General features: G+C 39.0%; 1 protein-coding gene across 2 annotated transcripts in view; it reads right to left on the bottom strand.

The window, feature by feature from the left end:
• The window catches only part of LOC146002907 (uncharacterized), an 86,466-nt gene extending 68,623 nt beyond the window's left edge, over window positions 1-17,843 (bottom strand). Inside the window, exon 1 of one of the 2 annotated variants that reach the window (XM_083141006.1) lies at window positions 17,716-17,843. In XM_083141006.1, coding sequence (XP_082997132.1) covers window positions 17,716-17,724 — 9 coding nt within the window. In that variant the 5' untranslated portion in view covers window positions 17,725-17,843. Of the gene's footprint in view, window positions 1-17,308 lie in introns of both variants that reach the window. The other variant, XM_083141005.1, reaches the window with a different exon arrangement.
• Between the last annotated feature and the right edge of the window lie 387 nt (window positions 17,844-18,230).

Consider the following 18,230-nt stretch of genomic DNA (forward strand, 5'->3'; position numbering starts at 1 on the left):
CTCAACCGTTCCTCGTTTATTGCTGACGCGACGTCCAAAGTGACGACTTCGGAACTCTATTTGAGGGGGTACATAAGTGATTTTATTGGTTTCTTTCGCGAAGTCCTGGTGTGCGACATGCGTAGATTAAGACCAGGTATATTTGAGGAATTATAATACCATATTATAAAAATAGTCCGTCCTTAAAATCGACTTTTCGATACATTTCTACACTTCTTTGGCGCTCCCTGAGGGGGGTCATATTGATTATATGAAATTGTCAATGGCAAGGCATTGTAGTCTAACATGTCTACAGTCAATTTAAGTCAATACAGTGGAATTTCATTTTATCCTCAAAATATAGACTCGCCTTGACGTCTGTTCTGCGCTTCTGGTGTTTGGCGTACAGTCCAAGTACATGCTCAGCCTGACGGTTTTTGAGGATACTTTATGAGCGTAAATAGGTGAAACAATGAATTTCATAGTATGAGAGTTGTTGTCCTATATAAGTATTTTGACCCTAAGTACATTTCACTGAAATAGATGGCCTCGTTTAGAAATAGTACGGTCCTTTAAATCCGTTTTTCGCTCAACCGTTCCTCGTTCATTGCTGACGCGACGTCCAAAGTGACGACTTCGGAATTCTATTTGAGGGGGTACATAAGTGATTATATTCTTTTCTTTCGCGTAGTTCTGTTGTGCGAAATCCGTAGATTAAGTCCAGGTACATTTGAGGAATTATAATACCATATTATAAAAATAGTCCGTCCTTAAATTCGACTTTTCGATACATTTCTACACTTCTTTGGCGCTCCCTAAGGGGGGTCATATTGATTTAATGAAATTGTCAATGGCAAGGCATTGTAGTCTAACATGTCTAGAGTCAATTTAAGTCAATACAGTGGAATTCCATTGCATCCTGAAAATATAGACTCGCCTTGACGTCTGTTCTGCGCTTCTGGTGTTTGGCGTACAGTCCAAGTACATGCTCAGCCTGACGGTTTTTGAGGATACTTTATGAGCGTAAATAGGTGAAACAATGAATTTCATAGTATGAGAGTTGTTGTCCTATATAAGTATTTTGACCCTAAATACATTTCACTGAAATAGATGGCCTCGTTTAGAAATAGGCCGATCCTTTAAATCCGTTTTTCGCACAACCGTTCCTTGTTCACGCTGACGCGACGTCCAAAGTGACGACTTCCGAGTTCGATATGAGGGGGTAGTTTAGTGCTTTTTTTGGATTATCCCGCGAAGTCCTGTTGTGCGACATAAATAGATTACGTCCAAGTACATTTGAGGAATTATAATACCATATTATGAAAATAGTCCGTCCTTGAAATCGACTTTTCGATAGATTTCTACACTTCTTTGGCACTCTTTGAGGGGGGTCATATTGATTATATGAAATTGTCAATGGCAAGGCATTGTAGTCTAACATGTCTAGAGTCAATTTAAGTCAATACAGTGGAATTTCATTGCATCCTGTAAATATAGACTCGCCTTGACATCTGTTCTGCGCTTCTAGTGTTGGGCGTACAGTCCAAGTACATGCTCAGCCTGATGGTTTTTGACGCTACTTTATGAGCGTAAATAGGTGAAACAATGAATTTCATAGTATGAGAGTTGTTGTCCTATATAAGTATTTTGACCCTAAGTACATTTCACTGAAATATATGGCCTCGTTTAGAAATAGGCCGGTCATTTAAATCCGTTTTTCGCTCAACCGTTCCTCGTTTATTGCTGACGCGACGTCCAAAGTGACGACTTCGGAGTTCGATTTGAAGGGGTAGATAAGTGATTTTTGTGGATTACCTCGCGTAGTCCTGTTGTGCGAGATCCGTAGATTAAGTCCAAGTACATTTGAGGAATTATAATACCATATTATGAAAATAGTCCGTCCTTGAAATCGACTTTTCGATACATTTCTACCCTTCTTTGGCGCTCCCTGAAGGGGGTCATATTGATTATATGAAATTGTCAAATGCAAGGCATTGTAGTCTAACATGTCTAGAATCAATTTAAGTAAATACAGTGGAATTTCATTGCATCCTGAAAATATAGACTCGCCTTGACGTCTGTTCTGCGCTTCTAATGTTGGGCGTACATTCCAAGTACATGCTCAGCCTGACGGTCTTTGACGTTACGTTATGAGCGTAAATAGGTGAAACAATGAATTTCATAGTATGAGAGTTGTTGTCCTATATAAGTATTTTGACCCTAAGTACATTTCACTGAAATAGATGGCCTCGTTTAGAAATAGGGCGGTACTTTAAATCCGTTTTTCGCTTGAAATGTTCCTCGCTTGGGCTTACGCAACGTCCAAAGTGACAATTTCGGAGTTCGATTTGAGAGTGGAGATAAGTGATTTTATTGGTTTCTTTCGCGTAGTCCTGTTGTGCGACATGCGTAGATTAAGTCCAGGTATATTTGAGGAACTATAATACCATATTATAAAAATAGTCCGTCCTTAAAATCGACTTTTCGATACATTTCTACACTTCTTTGGCGCTCCCTGAGGGGGGTCATATTGATTATATGAAATTGTCAATGGCAAGGCATTGTAGTCTAACATGTCTAGAGTCAATTTAAGTCAATACAGTGGAATTTCATTGCATCCTGTAAATATAGACTCGCCTTCACGTCTGTTCTGCGCTTCTAGTGTTGGGCGTACTGTCCAAGTACATGCTCAGCCTGACGGTTTTTGACGCTACTTTATGAGCGTAAATAGGTGAAACAATGAATTTCATAGTATGAGAGTTGTTGTCCTATATAAGTATTTTGACCCTAAGTACATTTCACTGAAATAGATGGCCTCTTCTAGAAATAGGCCGGTCCTTTAAATCCGTTTTTCGCTCAACCGTTCCTCGTTTATTGCTGACGCGACGTCCAAAGTGACGACTTCGGAACTCTATTTGAGGGGGTACATAAGTGATTTTATTGGTTTCTTTCGCGAAGTCCTGGTGTGCGACATGCGTAGATTAAGACCAGGTATATTTGAGGAATTATAATACCATATTATAAAAATAGTCCGTCCTTAAAATCGACTTTTCGATACATTTCTACACTTCTTTGGCGCTCCCTGAGGGGGGTCATATTGATTATATGAAATTGTCAATGGCAAGGCATTGTAGTCTAACATGTCTAGAGTCAATTTAAGTCAATACAGTGGAATTTCATTGCATCCTGAAAATATAGACTCGCCTTGACGTCTGTTCTGCGCTTCTAGTGTTGGGCGTACTGTCCAAGTACATGCTCAGCCTGACGGTTTTTGACGCTACTTTATGAGCGTAAGTAGGTGAAACAATGAATTTCATAGTATGAGAGGTGTTGTCCTATATAAGTATTTTGACCCTAAGTACATTTCACTGAAATAGATGGCCTCTTCTAGAAATAGGCCGGTCCTTTAAATCCGTTTTTCGCTCAACCGTTCCTCGTTTATTGCTGACGCGACGTCCAAAGTAACGATTTCGGAGTTCGATTTGAAGGGGTAGATAAGTGATTTTTGTGGATTACCTCGCGTAGTCCTGTTGTGCGAGATCCGTAGATTAAGTCCAAGTACATTTGAGGAATTATAATACCATATTATGAAAATAGTCCGTCCTTGAATTCGACTTTTCGATACATTTCTACACTTCTTTGGCGCTCCCTAAGGGGGGTCATATTGATTTAATGAAATTGTCAATGGCAAGGCATTGTAGTCTAACATTTCTAGAGTCAATTTAAGTCAATACAGTGGAATTCCATTGCATCCTGTAAATATAGACTCGCCTTCACGTCTGTTCTGCGCTTCTAGTGTTGGGCGTACAGTCCAAGTACATGCTCAGCCTGATGGTTTTTGACGCTACTTTATGAGCGTAAATAGGTGAAACAATGAATTTCATAGTATGAGAGTTGTTGTCCTATATAAGTATTTTGACCCTAAGTACATTTCACTGAAATAGATGGCCTCGTTTAGAAATAGGGCGGTACTTTAAATCCGTTTTTCGCTTGAAATGTTCCTCGCTTGGGCTTACGCAACGTCCAAAGTGACAATTTCGGAGTTCGATTTGAGAGTGGAGATAAGTGATTTTATCGGTTTCTTTCGCGTAGTCCTGTTGTGCGACATGCGTAGATTAAGTCCAGGTATATTTGAGGAATTATAATACCATATTATAAAAATAGTCCGGCCTTAAAATCGACTTTTCGATACATTTCTACACTTCTTTGGCGCTCCCTGAGGGGGGTCATATTGATTATATGAAATTGTCAATGGCAAGGCATTGTAGTCTAACATGTCTAGAGTCAATTTAAGTCAATACAGTGGAATTTCATTGCATCCTGAAAATATAGACTCGCCTTGACGTCTGTTCTGCGCTTCTAGTGTTGGGCGTACTGTCCAAGTACATGCTCAGCCTGACGGTTTTTGACGCTACTTTATGAGCGTAAGTAGGTGAAACAATGAATTTCATAGTATGAGAGGTGTTGTCCTATATAAGTATTTTGACCCTAAGTACATTTCACTGAAATAGATGGCCTCTTCTAGAAATAGGCCGGTCCTTTAAATCCGTTTTTCGCTCAACCGTTCCTCGTTTATTGCTGACGCGACGTCCAAAGTAACGATTTCGGAGTTCGATTTGAAGGGGTAGATAAGTGATTTTTGTGGATTACCTCGCGTAGTCCTGTTGTGCGAGATCCGTAGATTAAGTCCAAGTACATTTGAGGAATTATAATACCATATTATGAAAATAGTCCGTCCTTGAATTCGACTTTTCGATACATTTCTACACTTCTTTGGCGCTCCCTAAGGGGGGTCATATTGATTTAATGAAATTGTCAATGGCAAGGCATTGTAGTCTAACATTTCTAGAGTCAATTTAAGTCAATACAGTGGAATTCCATTGCATCCTGAAAATATAGACTCGCCTTGACGTCTGTTCTGCGCTTCTGGTGTTTGGCGTACAGTCCAAGTACATGCTCAGCCTGACGGTTTTTGAGGATACTTTATGAGCGTAAATAGGTGAAACAATGAATTTCATAGTATGAGAGTTGTTGTCCTATATAAGTATTTTGACCCTAAGTACATTTCACTGAAATATATGGCCTCGTTTAGAAATAGGCCTTCCTTTAAACCCGTTTTTGGCTCAACCGTTCCTCGTTTATTGCTGACGCGACGTCCAAAGTGACGACTTCGGAACTCTATTTGAGGGGGTACATAAGTGATTTTATTGGTTTCTTTCGCGAAGTCCTGGTGTGCGACATGCGTAGATTAAGACCAGGTATATTTGAGGAATTATAATACCATATTATAAAAATAGTCCGTCCTTAAAATCGACTTTTCGATACATTTCTACACTTCTTTGGCGCTCCCTGAGGGGGGTCATATTGATTATATGAAATTGTCAATGGCAAGGCATTGTAGTCTAACATGTCTACAGTCAATTTAAGTCAATACAGTGGAATTTCATTTTATCCTCAAAATATAGACTCGCCTTGACGTCTGTTCTGCGCTTCTGGTGTTTGGCGTACAGTCCAAGTACATGCTCAGCCTGACGGTTTTTGAGGATACTTTATGAGCGTAAATAGGTGAAACAATGAATTTCATAGTATGAGAGTTGTTGTCCTATATAAGTATTTTGACCCTAAGTACATTTCACTGAAATAGATGGCCTCGTTTAGAAATAGTACGGTCCTTTAAATCCGTTTTTCGCTCAACCGTTCCTCGTTCATTGCTGACGCGACGTCCAAAGTGACGACTTCGGAATTCTATTTGAGGGGGTACATAAGTGATTATATTCTTTTCTTTCGCGTAGTTCTGTTGTGCGAAATCCGTAGATTAAGTCCAGGTACATTTGAGGAATTATAATACCATATTATAAAAATAGTCCGTCCTTAAATTCGACTTTTCGATACATTTCTACACTTCTTTGGCGCTCCCTAAGGGGGGTCATATTGATTTAATGAAATTGTCAATGGCAAGGCATTGTAGTCTAACATGTCTAGAGTCAATTTAAGTCAATACAGTGGAATTCCATTGCATCCTGAAAATATAGACTCGCCTTGACGTCTGTTCTGCGCTTCTGGTGTTTGGCGTACAGTCCAAGTACATGCTCAGCCTGACGGTTTTTGAGGATACTTTATGAGCGTGAATAGGTGAAACAATGAATTTCATAGTATGAGAGTTGTTGTCCTATATAAGTATTTTGACCCTAAATACATTTCACTGAAATAGATGGCCTCGTTTAGAAATAGGCCGATCCTTTAAATCCGTTTTTCGCACAACCGTTCCTTGTTCACGCTGACGCGACGTCCAAAGTGACGACTTCCGAGTTCGATATGAGGGGGTAGTTTAGTGCTTTTTTTGGATTATCCCGCGAAGTCCTGTTGTGCGACATAAATAGATTACGTCCAAGTACATTTGAGGAATTATAATACCATATTATGAAAATAGTCCGTCCTTGAAATCGACTTTTCGATAGATTTCTACACTTCTTTGGCACTCTTTGAGGGGGGTCATATTGATTATATGAAATTGTCAATGGCAAGGCATTGTAGTCTAACATGTCTAGAGTCAATTTAAGTCAATACAGTGGAATTTCATTGCATCCTGTAAATATAGACTCGCCTTGACGTCTGTTCTGCGCTTCTAGTGTTGGGCGTACAGTCCAAGTACATGCTCAGCCTGATGGTTTTTGACGCTACTTTATGAGCGTAAATAGGTGAAACAATGAATTTCATAGTATGAGAGTTGTTGTCCTATATAAGTATTTTGACCCTAAGTACATTTCACTGAAATATATGGCCTCGTTTAGAAATAGGCCGGTCATTTAAATCCGTTTTTCGCTCAACCGTTCCTCGTTTATTGCTGACGCGACGTCCAAAGTGACGACTTCGGAGTTCGATTTGAAGGGGTAGATAAGTGATTTTTGTGGATTACCTCGCGTAGTCCTGTTGTGCGAGATCCGTAGATTAAGTCCAAGTACATTTGAGGAATTATAATACCATATTATGAAAATAGTCCGTCCTTGAAATCGACTTTTCGATACATTTCTACCCTTCTTTGGCGCTCCCTGAAGGGGGTCATATTGATTATATGAAATTGTCAAATGCAAGGCATTGTAGTCTAACATGTCTAGAATCAATTTAAGTAAATACAGTGGAATTTCATTGCATCCTGAAAATATAGACTCGCCTTGACGTCTGTTCTGCGCTTCTAATGTTGGGCGTACATTCCAAGTACATGCTCAGCCTGACGGTCTTTGACGTTACGTTATGAGCGTAAATAGGTGAAACAATGAATTTCATAGTATGAGAGTTGTTGTCCTATATAAGTATTTTGACCCTAAGTACATTTCACTGAAATAGATGGCCTCGTTTAGAAATAGGGCGGTACTTTAAATCCGTTTTTCGCTTGAAATGTTCCTCGCTTGGGCTTACGCAACGTCCAAAGTGACAATTTCGGAGTTCGATTTGAGAGTGGAGATAAGTGATTTTATTGGTTTCTTTCGCGTAGTCCTGTTGTGCGACATGCGTAGATTAAGTCCAGGTATATTTGAGGAACTATAATACCATATTATAAAAATAGTCCGTCCTTAAAATCGACTTTTCGATACATTTCTACACTTCTTTGGCGCTCCCTGAGGGGGGTCATATTGATTATATGAAATTGTCAATGGCAAGGCATTGTAGTCTAACATGTCTAGAGTCAATTTAAGTCAATACAGTGGAATTTCATTGCATCCTGTAAATATAGACTCGCCTTCACGTCTGTTCTGCGCTTCTAGTGTTGGGCGTACTGTCCAAGTACATGCTCAGCCTGACGGTTTTTGACGCTACTTTATGAGCGTAAATAGGTGAAACAATGAATTTCATAGTATGAGAGTTGTTGTCCTATATAAGTATTTTGACCCTAAGTACATTTCACTGAAATAGATGGCCTCTTCTAGAAATAGGCCGGTCCTTTAAATCCGTTTTTCGCTCAACCGTTCCTCGTTTATTGCTGACGCGACGTCCAAAGTAACGATTTCGGAGTTCGATTTGAAGGGGTAGATAAGTGATTTTTGTGGATTACCTCGCGTAGTCCTGTTGTGCGAGATCCGTAGATTAAGTCCAAGTACATTTGAGGAATTATAATACCATATTATGAAAATAGTCCGTCCTTGAATTCGACTTTTCGATACATTTCTACACTTCTTTGGCGCTCCCTAAGGGGGGTCATATTGATTTAATGAAATTGTCAATGGCAAGGCATTGTAGTCTAACATTTCTAGAGTCAATTTAAGTCAATACAGTGGAATTCCATTGCATCCTGAAAATATAGACTCGCCTTGACGTCTGTTCTGCGCTTCTGGTGTTTGGCGTACAGTCCAAGTACATGCTCAGCCTGACGGTTTTTGAGGATACTTTATGAGCGTAAATAGGTGAAACAATGAATTTCATAGTATGAGAGTTGTTGTCCTATATAAGTATTTTGACCCTAAGTACATTTCACTGAAATATATGGCCTCGTTTAGAAATAGGCCTTCCTTTAAACCCGTTTTTGGCTCAACCGTTCCTCGTTTATTGCTGACGCGACGTCCAAAGTGACGACTTCGGAACTCTATTTGAGGGGGTACATAAGTGATTTTATTGGTTTCTTTCGCGAAGTCCTGGTGTGCGACATGCGTAGATTAAGACCAGGTATATTTGAGGAATTATAATACCATATTATAAAAATAGTCCGTCCTTAAAATCGACTTTTCGATACATTTCTACACTTCTTTGGCGCTCCCTGAGGGGGGTCATATTGATTATATGAAATTGTCAATGGCAAGGCATTGTAGTCTAACATGTCTACAGTCAATTTAAGTCAATACAGTGGAATTTCATTTTATCCTCAAAATATAGACTCGCCTTGACGTCTGTTCTGCGCTTCTGGTGTTTGGCGTACAGTCCAAGTACATGCTCAGCCTGACGGTTTTTGAGGATACTTTATGAGCGTAAATAGGTGAAACAATGAATTTCATAGTATGAGAGTTGTTGTCCTATATAAGTATTTTGACCCTAAGTACATTTCACTGAAATAGATGGCCTCGTTTAGAAATAGTACGGTCCTTTAAATCCGTTTTTCGCTCAACCGTTCCTCGTTCATTGCTGACGCGACGTCCAAAGTGACGACTTCGGAATTCTATTTGAGGGGGTACATAAGTGATTATATTCTTTTCTTTCGCGTAGTTCTGTTGTGCGAAATCCGTAGATTAAGTCCAGGTACATTTGAGGAATTATAATACCATATTATAAAAATAGTCCGTCCTTAAATTCGACTTTTCGATACATTTCTACACTTCTTTGGCGCTCCCTAAGGGGGGTCATATTGATTTAATGAAATTGTCAATGGCAAGGCATTGTAGTCTAACATGTCTAGAGTCAATTTAAGTCAATACAGTGGAATTCCATTGCATCCTGAAAATATAGACTCGCCTTGACGTCTGTTCTGCGCTTCTGGTGTTTGGCGTACAGTCCAAGTACATGCTCAGCCTGACGGTTTTTGAGGATACTTTATGAGCGTGAATAGGTGAAACAATGAATTTCATAGTATGAGAGTTGTTGTCCTATATAAGTATTTTGACCCTAAATACATTTCACTGAAATAGATGGCCTCGTTTAGAAATAGGCCGATCCTTTAAATCCGTTTTTCGCACAACCGTTCCTTGTTCACGCTGACGCGACGTCCAAAGTGACGACTTCCGAGTTCGATATGAGGGGGTAGTTTAGTGCTTTTTTTGGATTATCCCGCGAAGTCCTGTTGTGCGACATAAATAGATTACGTCCAAGTACATTTGAGGAATTATAATACCATATTATGAAAATAGTCCGTCCTTGAAATCGACTTTTCGATAGATTTCTACACTTCTTTGGCACTCTTTGAGGGGGGTCATATTGATTATATGAAATTGTCAATGGCAAGGCATTGTAGTCTAACATGTCTAGAGTCAATTTAAGTCAATACAGTGGAATTTCATTGCATCCTGTAAATATAGACTCGCCTTGACGTCTGTTCTGCGCTTCTAGTGTTGGGCGTACAGTCCAAGTACATGCTCAGCCTGATGGTTTTTGACGCTACTTTATGAGCGTAAATAGGTGAAACAATGAATTTCATAGTATGAGAGTTGTTGTCCTATATAAGTATTTTGACCCTAAGTACATTTCACTGAAATATATGGCCTCGTTTAGAAATAGGCCGGTCATTTAAATCCGTTTTTCGCTCAACCGTTCCTCGTTTATTGCTGACGCGACGTCCAAAGTGACGACTTCGGAGTTCGATTTGAAGGGGTAGATAAGTGATTTTTGTGGATTACCTCGCGTAGTCCTGTTGTGCGAGATCCGTAGATTAAGTCCAAGTACATTTGAGGAATTATAATACCATATTATGAAAATAGTCCGTCCTTGAAATCGACTTTTCGATACATTTCTACCCTTCTTTGGCGCTCCCTGAAGGGGGTCATATTGATTATATGAAATTGTCAAATGCAAGGCATTGTAGTCTAACATGTCTAGAATCAATTTAAGTAAATACAGTGGAATTTCATTGCATCCTGAAAATATAGACTCGCCTTGACGTCTGTTCTGCGCTTCTAATGTTGGGCGTACATTCCAAGTACATGCTCAGCCTGACGGTCTTTGACGTTACGTTATGAGCGTAAATAGGTGAAACAATGAATTTCATAGTATGAGAGTTGTTGTCCTATATAAGTATTTTGACCCTAAGTACATTTCACTGAAATAGATGGCCTCGTTTAGAAATAGGGCGGTACTTTAAATCCGTTTTTCGCTTGAAATGTTCCTCGCTTGGGCTTACGCAACGTCCAAAGTGACAATTTCGGAGTTCGATTTGAGAGTGGAGATAAGTGATTTTATTGGTTTCTTTCGCGTAGTCCTGTTGTGCGACATGCGTAGATTAAGTCCAGGTATATTTGAGGAACTATAATACCATATTATAAAAATAGTCCGTCCTTAAAATCGACTTTTCGATACATTTCTACACTTCTTTGGCGCTCCCTGAGGGGGGTCATATTGATTATATGAAATTGTCAATGGCAAGGCATTGTAGTCTAACATGTCTAGAGTCAATTTAAGTCAATACAGTGGAATTTCATTGCATCCTGTAAATATAGACTCGCCTTCACGTCTGTTCTGCGCTTCTAGTGTTGGGCGTACTGTCCAAGTACATGCTCAGCCTGACGGTTTTTGACGCTACTTTATGAGCGTAAATAGGTGAAACAATGAATTTCATAGTATGAGAGTTGTTGTCCTATATAAGTATTTTGACCCTAAGTACATTTCACTGAAATAGATGGCCTCTTCTAGAAATAGGCCGGTCCTTTAAATCCGTTTTTCGCTCAACCGTTCCTCGTTTATTGCTGACGCGACGTCCAAAGTAACGATTTCGGAGTTCGATTTGAAGGGGTAGATAAGTGATTTTTGTGGATTACCTCGCGTAGTCCTGTTGTGCGAGATCCGTAGATTAAGTCCAAGTACATTTGAGGAATTATAATACCATATTATGAAAATAGTCCGTCCTTGAATTCGACTTTTCGATACATTTCTACACTTCTTTGGCGCTCCCTAAGGGGGGTCATATTGATTTAATGAAATTGTCAATGGCAAGGCATTGTAGTCTAACATTTCTAGAGTCAATTTAAGTCAATACAGTGGAATTCCATTGCATCCTGAAAATATAGACTCGCCTTGACGTCTGTTCTGCGCTTCTGGTGTTTGGCGTACAGTCCAAGTACATGCTCAGCCTGACGGTTTTTGAGGATACTTTATGAGCGTAAATAGGTGAAACAATGAATTTCATAGTATGAGAGTTGTTGTCCTATATAAGTATTTTGACCCTAAGTACATTTCACTGAAATATATGGCCTCGTTTAGAAATAGGCCTTCCTTTAAACCCGTTTTTGGCTCAACCGTTCCTCGTTTATTGCTGACGCGACGTCCAAAGTGACGACTTCGGAACTCTATTTGAGGGGGTACATAAGTGATTTTATTGGTTTCTTTCGCGAAGTCCTGGTGTGCGACATGCGTAGATTAAGACCAGGTATATTTGAGGAATTATAATACCATATTATAAAAATAGTCCGTCCTTAAAATCGACTTTTCGATACATTTCTACACTTCTTTGGCGCTCCCTGAGGGGGGTCATATTGATTATATGAAATTGTCAATGGCAAGGCATTGTAGTCTAACATGTCTACAGTCAATTTAAGTCAATACAGTGGAATTTCATTTTATCCTCAAAATATAGACTCGCCTTGACGTCTGTTCTGCGCTTCTGGTGTTTGGCGTACAGTCCAAGTACATGCTCAGCCTGACGGTTTTTGAGGATACTTTATGAGCGTAAATAGGTGAAACAATGAATTTCATAGTATGAGAGTTGTTGTCCTATATAAGTATTTTGACCCTAAGTACATTTCACTGAAATAGATGGCCTCGTTTAGAAATAGTACGGTCCTTTAAATCCGTTTTTCGCTCAACCGTTCCTCGTTCATTGCTGACGCGACGTCCAAAGTGACGACTTCGGAATTCTATTTGAGGGGGTACATAAGTGATTATATTCTTTTCTTTCGCGTAGTTCTGTTGTGCGAAATCCGTAGATTAAGTCCAGGTACATTTGAGGAATTATAATACCATATTATAAAAATAGTCCGTCCTTAAATTCGACTTTTCGATACATTTCTACACTTCTTTGGCGCTCCCTAAGGGGGGTCATATTGATTTAATGAAATTGTCAATGGCAAGGCATTGTAGTCTAACATGTCTAGAGTCAATTTAAGTCAATACAGTGGAATTCCATTGCATCCTGAAAATATAGACTCGCCTTGACGTCTGTTCTGCGCTTCTGGTGTTTGGCGTACAGTCCAAGTACATGCTCAGCCTGACGGTTTTTGAGGATACTTTATGAGCGTGAATAGGTGAAACAATGAATTTCATAGTATGAGAGTTGTTGTCCTATATAAGTATTTTGACCCTAAATACATTTCACTGAAATAGATGGCCTCGTTTAGAAATAGGCCGATCCTTTAAATCCGTTTTTCGCACAACCGTTCCTTGTTCACGCTGACGCGACGTCCAAAGTGACGACTTCCGAGTTCGATATGAGGGGGTAGTTTAGTGCTTTTTTTGGATTATCCCGCGAAGTCCTGTTGTGCGACATAAATAGATTACGTCCAAGTACATTTGAGGAATTATAATACCATATTATGAAAATAGTCCGTCCTTGAAATCGACTTTTCGATAGATTTCTACACTTCTTTGGCACTCTTTGAGGGGGGTCATATTGATTATATGAAATTGTCAATGGCAAGGCATTGTAGTCTAACATGTCTAGAGTCAATTTAAGTCAATACAGTGGAATTTCATTGCATCCTGTAAATATAGACTCGCCTTGACGTCTGTTCTGCGCTTCTAGTGTTGGGCGTACAGTCCAAGTACATGCTCAGCCTGATGGTTTTTGACGCTACTTTATGAGCGTAAATAGGTGAAACAATGAATTTCATAGTATGAGAGTTGTTGTCCTATATAAGTATTTTGACCCTAAGTACATTTCACTGAAATATATGGCCTCGTTTAGAAATAGGCCGGTCATTTAAATCCGTTTTTCGCTCAACCGTTCCTCGTTTATTGCTGACGCGACGTCCAAAGTGACGACTTCGGAGTTCGATTTGAAGGGGTAGATAAGTGATTTTTGTGGATTACCTCGCGTAGTCCTGTTGTGCGAGATCCGTAGATTAAGTCCAAGTACATTTGAGGAATTATAATACCATATTATGAAAATAGTCCGTCCTTGAAATCGACTTTTCGATACATTTCTACCCTTCTTTGGCGCTCCCTGAAGGGGGTCATATTGATTATATGAAATTGTCAAATGCAAGGCATTGTAGTCTAACATGTCTAGAATCAATTTAAGTAAATACAGTGGAATTTCATTGCATCCTGAAAATATAGACTCGCCTTGACGTCTGTTCTGCGCTTCTAATGTTGGGCGTACATTCCAAGTACATGCTCAGCCTGACGGTCTTTGACGTTACGTTATGAGCGTAAATAGGTGAAACAATGAATTTCATAGTATGAGAGTTGTTGTCCTATATAAGTATTTTGACCCTAAGTACATTTCACTGAAATAGATGGCCTCGTTTAGAAATAGGGCGGTACTTTAAATCCGTTTTTCGCTTGAAATGTTCCTCGCTTGGGCTTACGCAACGTCCAAAGTGACAATTTCGGAGTTCGATTTGAGAGTGGAGATAAGTGATTTTATTGGTTTCTTTCGCGTAGTCCTGTTGTGCGACATGCGTAGATTAAGTCCAGGTATATTTGAGGAACTATAATACCATATTATAAAAATAGTCCGTCCTTAAAATCGACTTTTCGATACATTTCTACACTTCTTTGGCGCTCCCTGAGGGGGGTCATATTGATTATATGAAATTGTCAATGGCAAGGCATTGTAGTCTAACATGTCTAGAGTCAATTTAAGTCAATACAGTGGAATTTCATTGCATCCTGTAAATATAGACTCGCCTTCACGTCTGTTCTGCGCTTCTAGTGTTGGGCGTACTGTCCAAGTACATGCTCAGCCTGACGGTTTTTGACGCTACTTTATGAGCGTAAATAGGTGAAACAATGAATTTCATAGTATGAGAGTTGTTGTCCTATATAAGTATTTTGACCCTAAGTACATTTCACTGAAATATATGGCCTCGTTTAGAAATAGGCCTTCCTTTAAATCCGTTTTTCGCTCAACCGTTCCTCGTTTATTGCTGACGCGACGTCCAAAGTGACGACTTCGGAACTCTATTTGAGGGGGTACATAAGTGATTTTATTGGTTTCTTTCGCGAAGTCCTGGTGTGCGACATGCGTAGATTAAGACCAGGTATATTTGAGGAATTATAATACCATATTATAAAAATAGTCCGTCCTTAAAATCGACTTTTCGATACATTTCTACACTTCTTTGGCGCTCCCTGAGGGGGGTCATATTGATTATATGAAATTGTCAATGGCAAGGCATTGTAGTCTAACATGTCTACAGTCAATTTAAGTCAATACAGTGGAATTTCATTTTATCCTCAAAATATAGACTCGCCTTGACGTCTGTTCTGCGCTTCTAGTGTTGGGCGTACATTCCAAGTACATGCTCAGCCTGACGGTCTTTGACGTTACATTATGAGCGTAAATAGGTGAAACAATGAATTTCATAGTATGAGAGTTGTTGTCCTATATAAGTATTTTGACCCTAAGTACATTTCACTGAAATAGATGGCCTCGTTTAGAAATAGTAAGGTCCTTTAAATCCCTTTCTCGCTTGAAATGTTCCTAGCTTGGGCTCACGCAACGTCCAAAGTAACAATTTCGGAGTTCGATTTGAGGGTGTAGATAAGTGATTTTATTGGTTTCTTTCGCGTAGTCCTGTTGTGCGACATGCGTAGATTAAGTCCAGGTATATTTGAGGAATTATAATACCATATTATAAAAATAGTCCGTCCTTAAAATCGACTTTTCGATACATTTCTACACTTCTTTGGCGCTCCCTGATGGGGGTCATATTGATTTAATGAAATTGTCAATGGCAAGGAATTGTAGTCTAACATGTCTAGTGTCAATTTAAGTCAATACAGTGGAATTTCATTGCATCCTGAAAATATAGACTCGCCTTCACGTCTGTTCTGCGCTTCTAGTGTTGGGCGTACAGTCCAAGTACATGCTCAGCCTGACGGTTTTTGACGCTACTTTATGAGCGTAAATAGGTGAAACAATGAATTTCATAGTTTGAGAGTTGTTGTCCTATAGAAGTATTTTCACCCTAAGTACATTTCACTGAAATAGATGACCTCGTTTAGAAATAGTACGGTCCTTTAAATCCGTTTTTCGCTCAACCGTTCGTCGTTCATTGCTGACGCGACGTCCAAAGTGACGACTTCGGAGTTCGATTTGAAGGAGTAGATAAGTGATTTTTGTGGATTAACTCGCATAGTCATGTTGTGCGACATCCGTAGATTAAGTCCAAGTGCATTTGAGGAATTATAATACCATATTATGAAAATAGTCCGTCCTTGAAATCGACTTATCGATAGATTTCTACACTTCTTTGGCGCTCCCTGAGGGGGGTCATATTGATTATATGAAATTGTCAATGGCAAGGCATTGTAGTCTAACATGTCTAGAGTCAATTTAAGTCAATACAGTGGAATTTCATTGCATCCTGAAAAATATAGACTCGCCTTCACATCTGTTCTGCGCTTCTAGTGTTGGGCGTACAGTCCAAGTACATGCTCAGCCTGACGGTTTTTGACGCTACTTTATGAGCGTAAATAGGTGAAACAATGAATTTCATAGTATGAGAGTTGTTGTCCTATATAAGTATTTTGACCCTAAATACGTTTCACTGAGATGGATGTCCTCGTTTAGAAATAGGAGGGTAGTTTATATCTGTGTTTACCTTCAAGTAGAGATCAGGCTGACGCGTCAGGCTAACTTCACGAACAGAACTACTCATTTTGTCGCATTCTAGGTTGTTTTTGGAGTATTCGATCGATAATAATATACGTAAGTTTGTTATCAGCTTTAGATCTATTCCGTTAAGTTTTATTATGATTCTATAATTTTAAAATAGGCTTCAAATTTCTCTTCTACTCGGTCTTTGTCTAGAAATAATGTTTGGGGAGAGGTGATAAATTTTATTAAGCTTTTCTTTGTGTTTTTTTTAAAAATAATTTTATACATATATTTCTCAATGCGGTATATTTCTACTCGATTGTGAGGAATATTTGAAATTTAATATTATAAAGGAAAAAAATCTATTGTGTCTTTTAGTTGGATTATGGATTATTTATTTGTACGCAATAAGTTATATTTGTTTGTTTTAATTGGATTATTTATTTGTACGCAGTATTTAAATTAGTAATTATTAATTACTTATGCATGCATGTAACGGTAGGCAACTTCCCATCTGGTGTGTTTTGGATTCTCTTTCGGGTGCTATATTCACGTGCGCGAAACGTTCAGGCTGGCTCGTATCAGGCTAACTTAACATAAGTTGGATTCTCATGCTTACATCACTTGTAACACAGCTATGGAATTAGCCTAGTTTCTCAATTAAAAAAAAAATCTGTGCATATAAAATACGGTTTAACACGAATCTAATGCTGACCTTTGCATGACTAAAAGCAATGGCTTCCATAAAGTTAGTCTTATAATTTGTGTTGACAATCAGAATTGAGGAGTGAATGGGTCGGGTACCCTATTCTACACCCTCGAATTTTGAATTTGAATTCTGGGAAAAGGGGACTCATAAAATATGATATATCTTACCACTGAACTCAAGTTATTCCACTTTAAGTACAAATCTTCTACATGGTCTCCATTCTGTTTCAACTCTTTTGGTAACTCTGAAAACCCTCGATAATTCCAATGTAATATCAATTTACTTTGCACTTCTTTAGCCATATCTGGGTCCATTCAATAAAAACATAGGCTACCTTAAGTGTTTCTTCGCAAGAACACTTTTGGCCGTTAGCTTTTTGAACGAAGTGTAAAATTAGTCTAAACGTTTTATCTCACAGGTTTGCCAAGTTAATTACTCTTCACATGTTATTTTTGGATCCCTGAACCAGATGTTCGGTAGCGTACAGGGTTGCGTCTACAATCAGATCTCCCTTTAAACCAAAGCAACTTGTATTTGCATACACGAATCTTCAAAAGTAAAGACTTTCACATACCAATAGCATTTAATATTTTATCTTGTTAAGTCATCCAAGTCGGCAATGATAAACAACTCTTATCAGTTTTCAATTTGGATGCCCGATTGCCTTGGCAACCGAGCAACCGACCAGGGATTCCATCCACAAAGATTGTGATGGAATCACTTATCGCACAACATTTGAGCAACCTTGTGTTCTGACGTCACAAGAGGCAGGTTTTTAAAGCAGGGAGTCGTAACGTACCCAATTTGCGTTACACGTTACGTTCCATTTTGTAGGAGGAAGAGTATGGTTCAGCTGCTGGTACCCATGTAACGTAACGAAATGCAATATGTTACAGACTGACGTTACAGAGAACGTAACAAAATGTATTATGGTAGATATTAACGTTATAAAGGAACGGAACGAAATGAGCACATTGGAACATAACGTAATATGCAATATGGTATATACTACCGTTACAAGGATACAAGGAACGTAGTAACGAAATGCATTGTGGTATATACTAGCGTTACAAAAAAACGTAACGAAAT

This window comes from Lepisma saccharinum, chromosome 19, assembly GCF_977018435.1.
Source record: "Lepisma saccharinum chromosome 19, izLepSacc3.1, whole genome shotgun sequence".
Classification (NCBI taxonomy): domain Eukaryota; kingdom Metazoa; phylum Arthropoda; class Insecta; order Zygentoma; family Lepismatidae; genus Lepisma; species Lepisma saccharinum.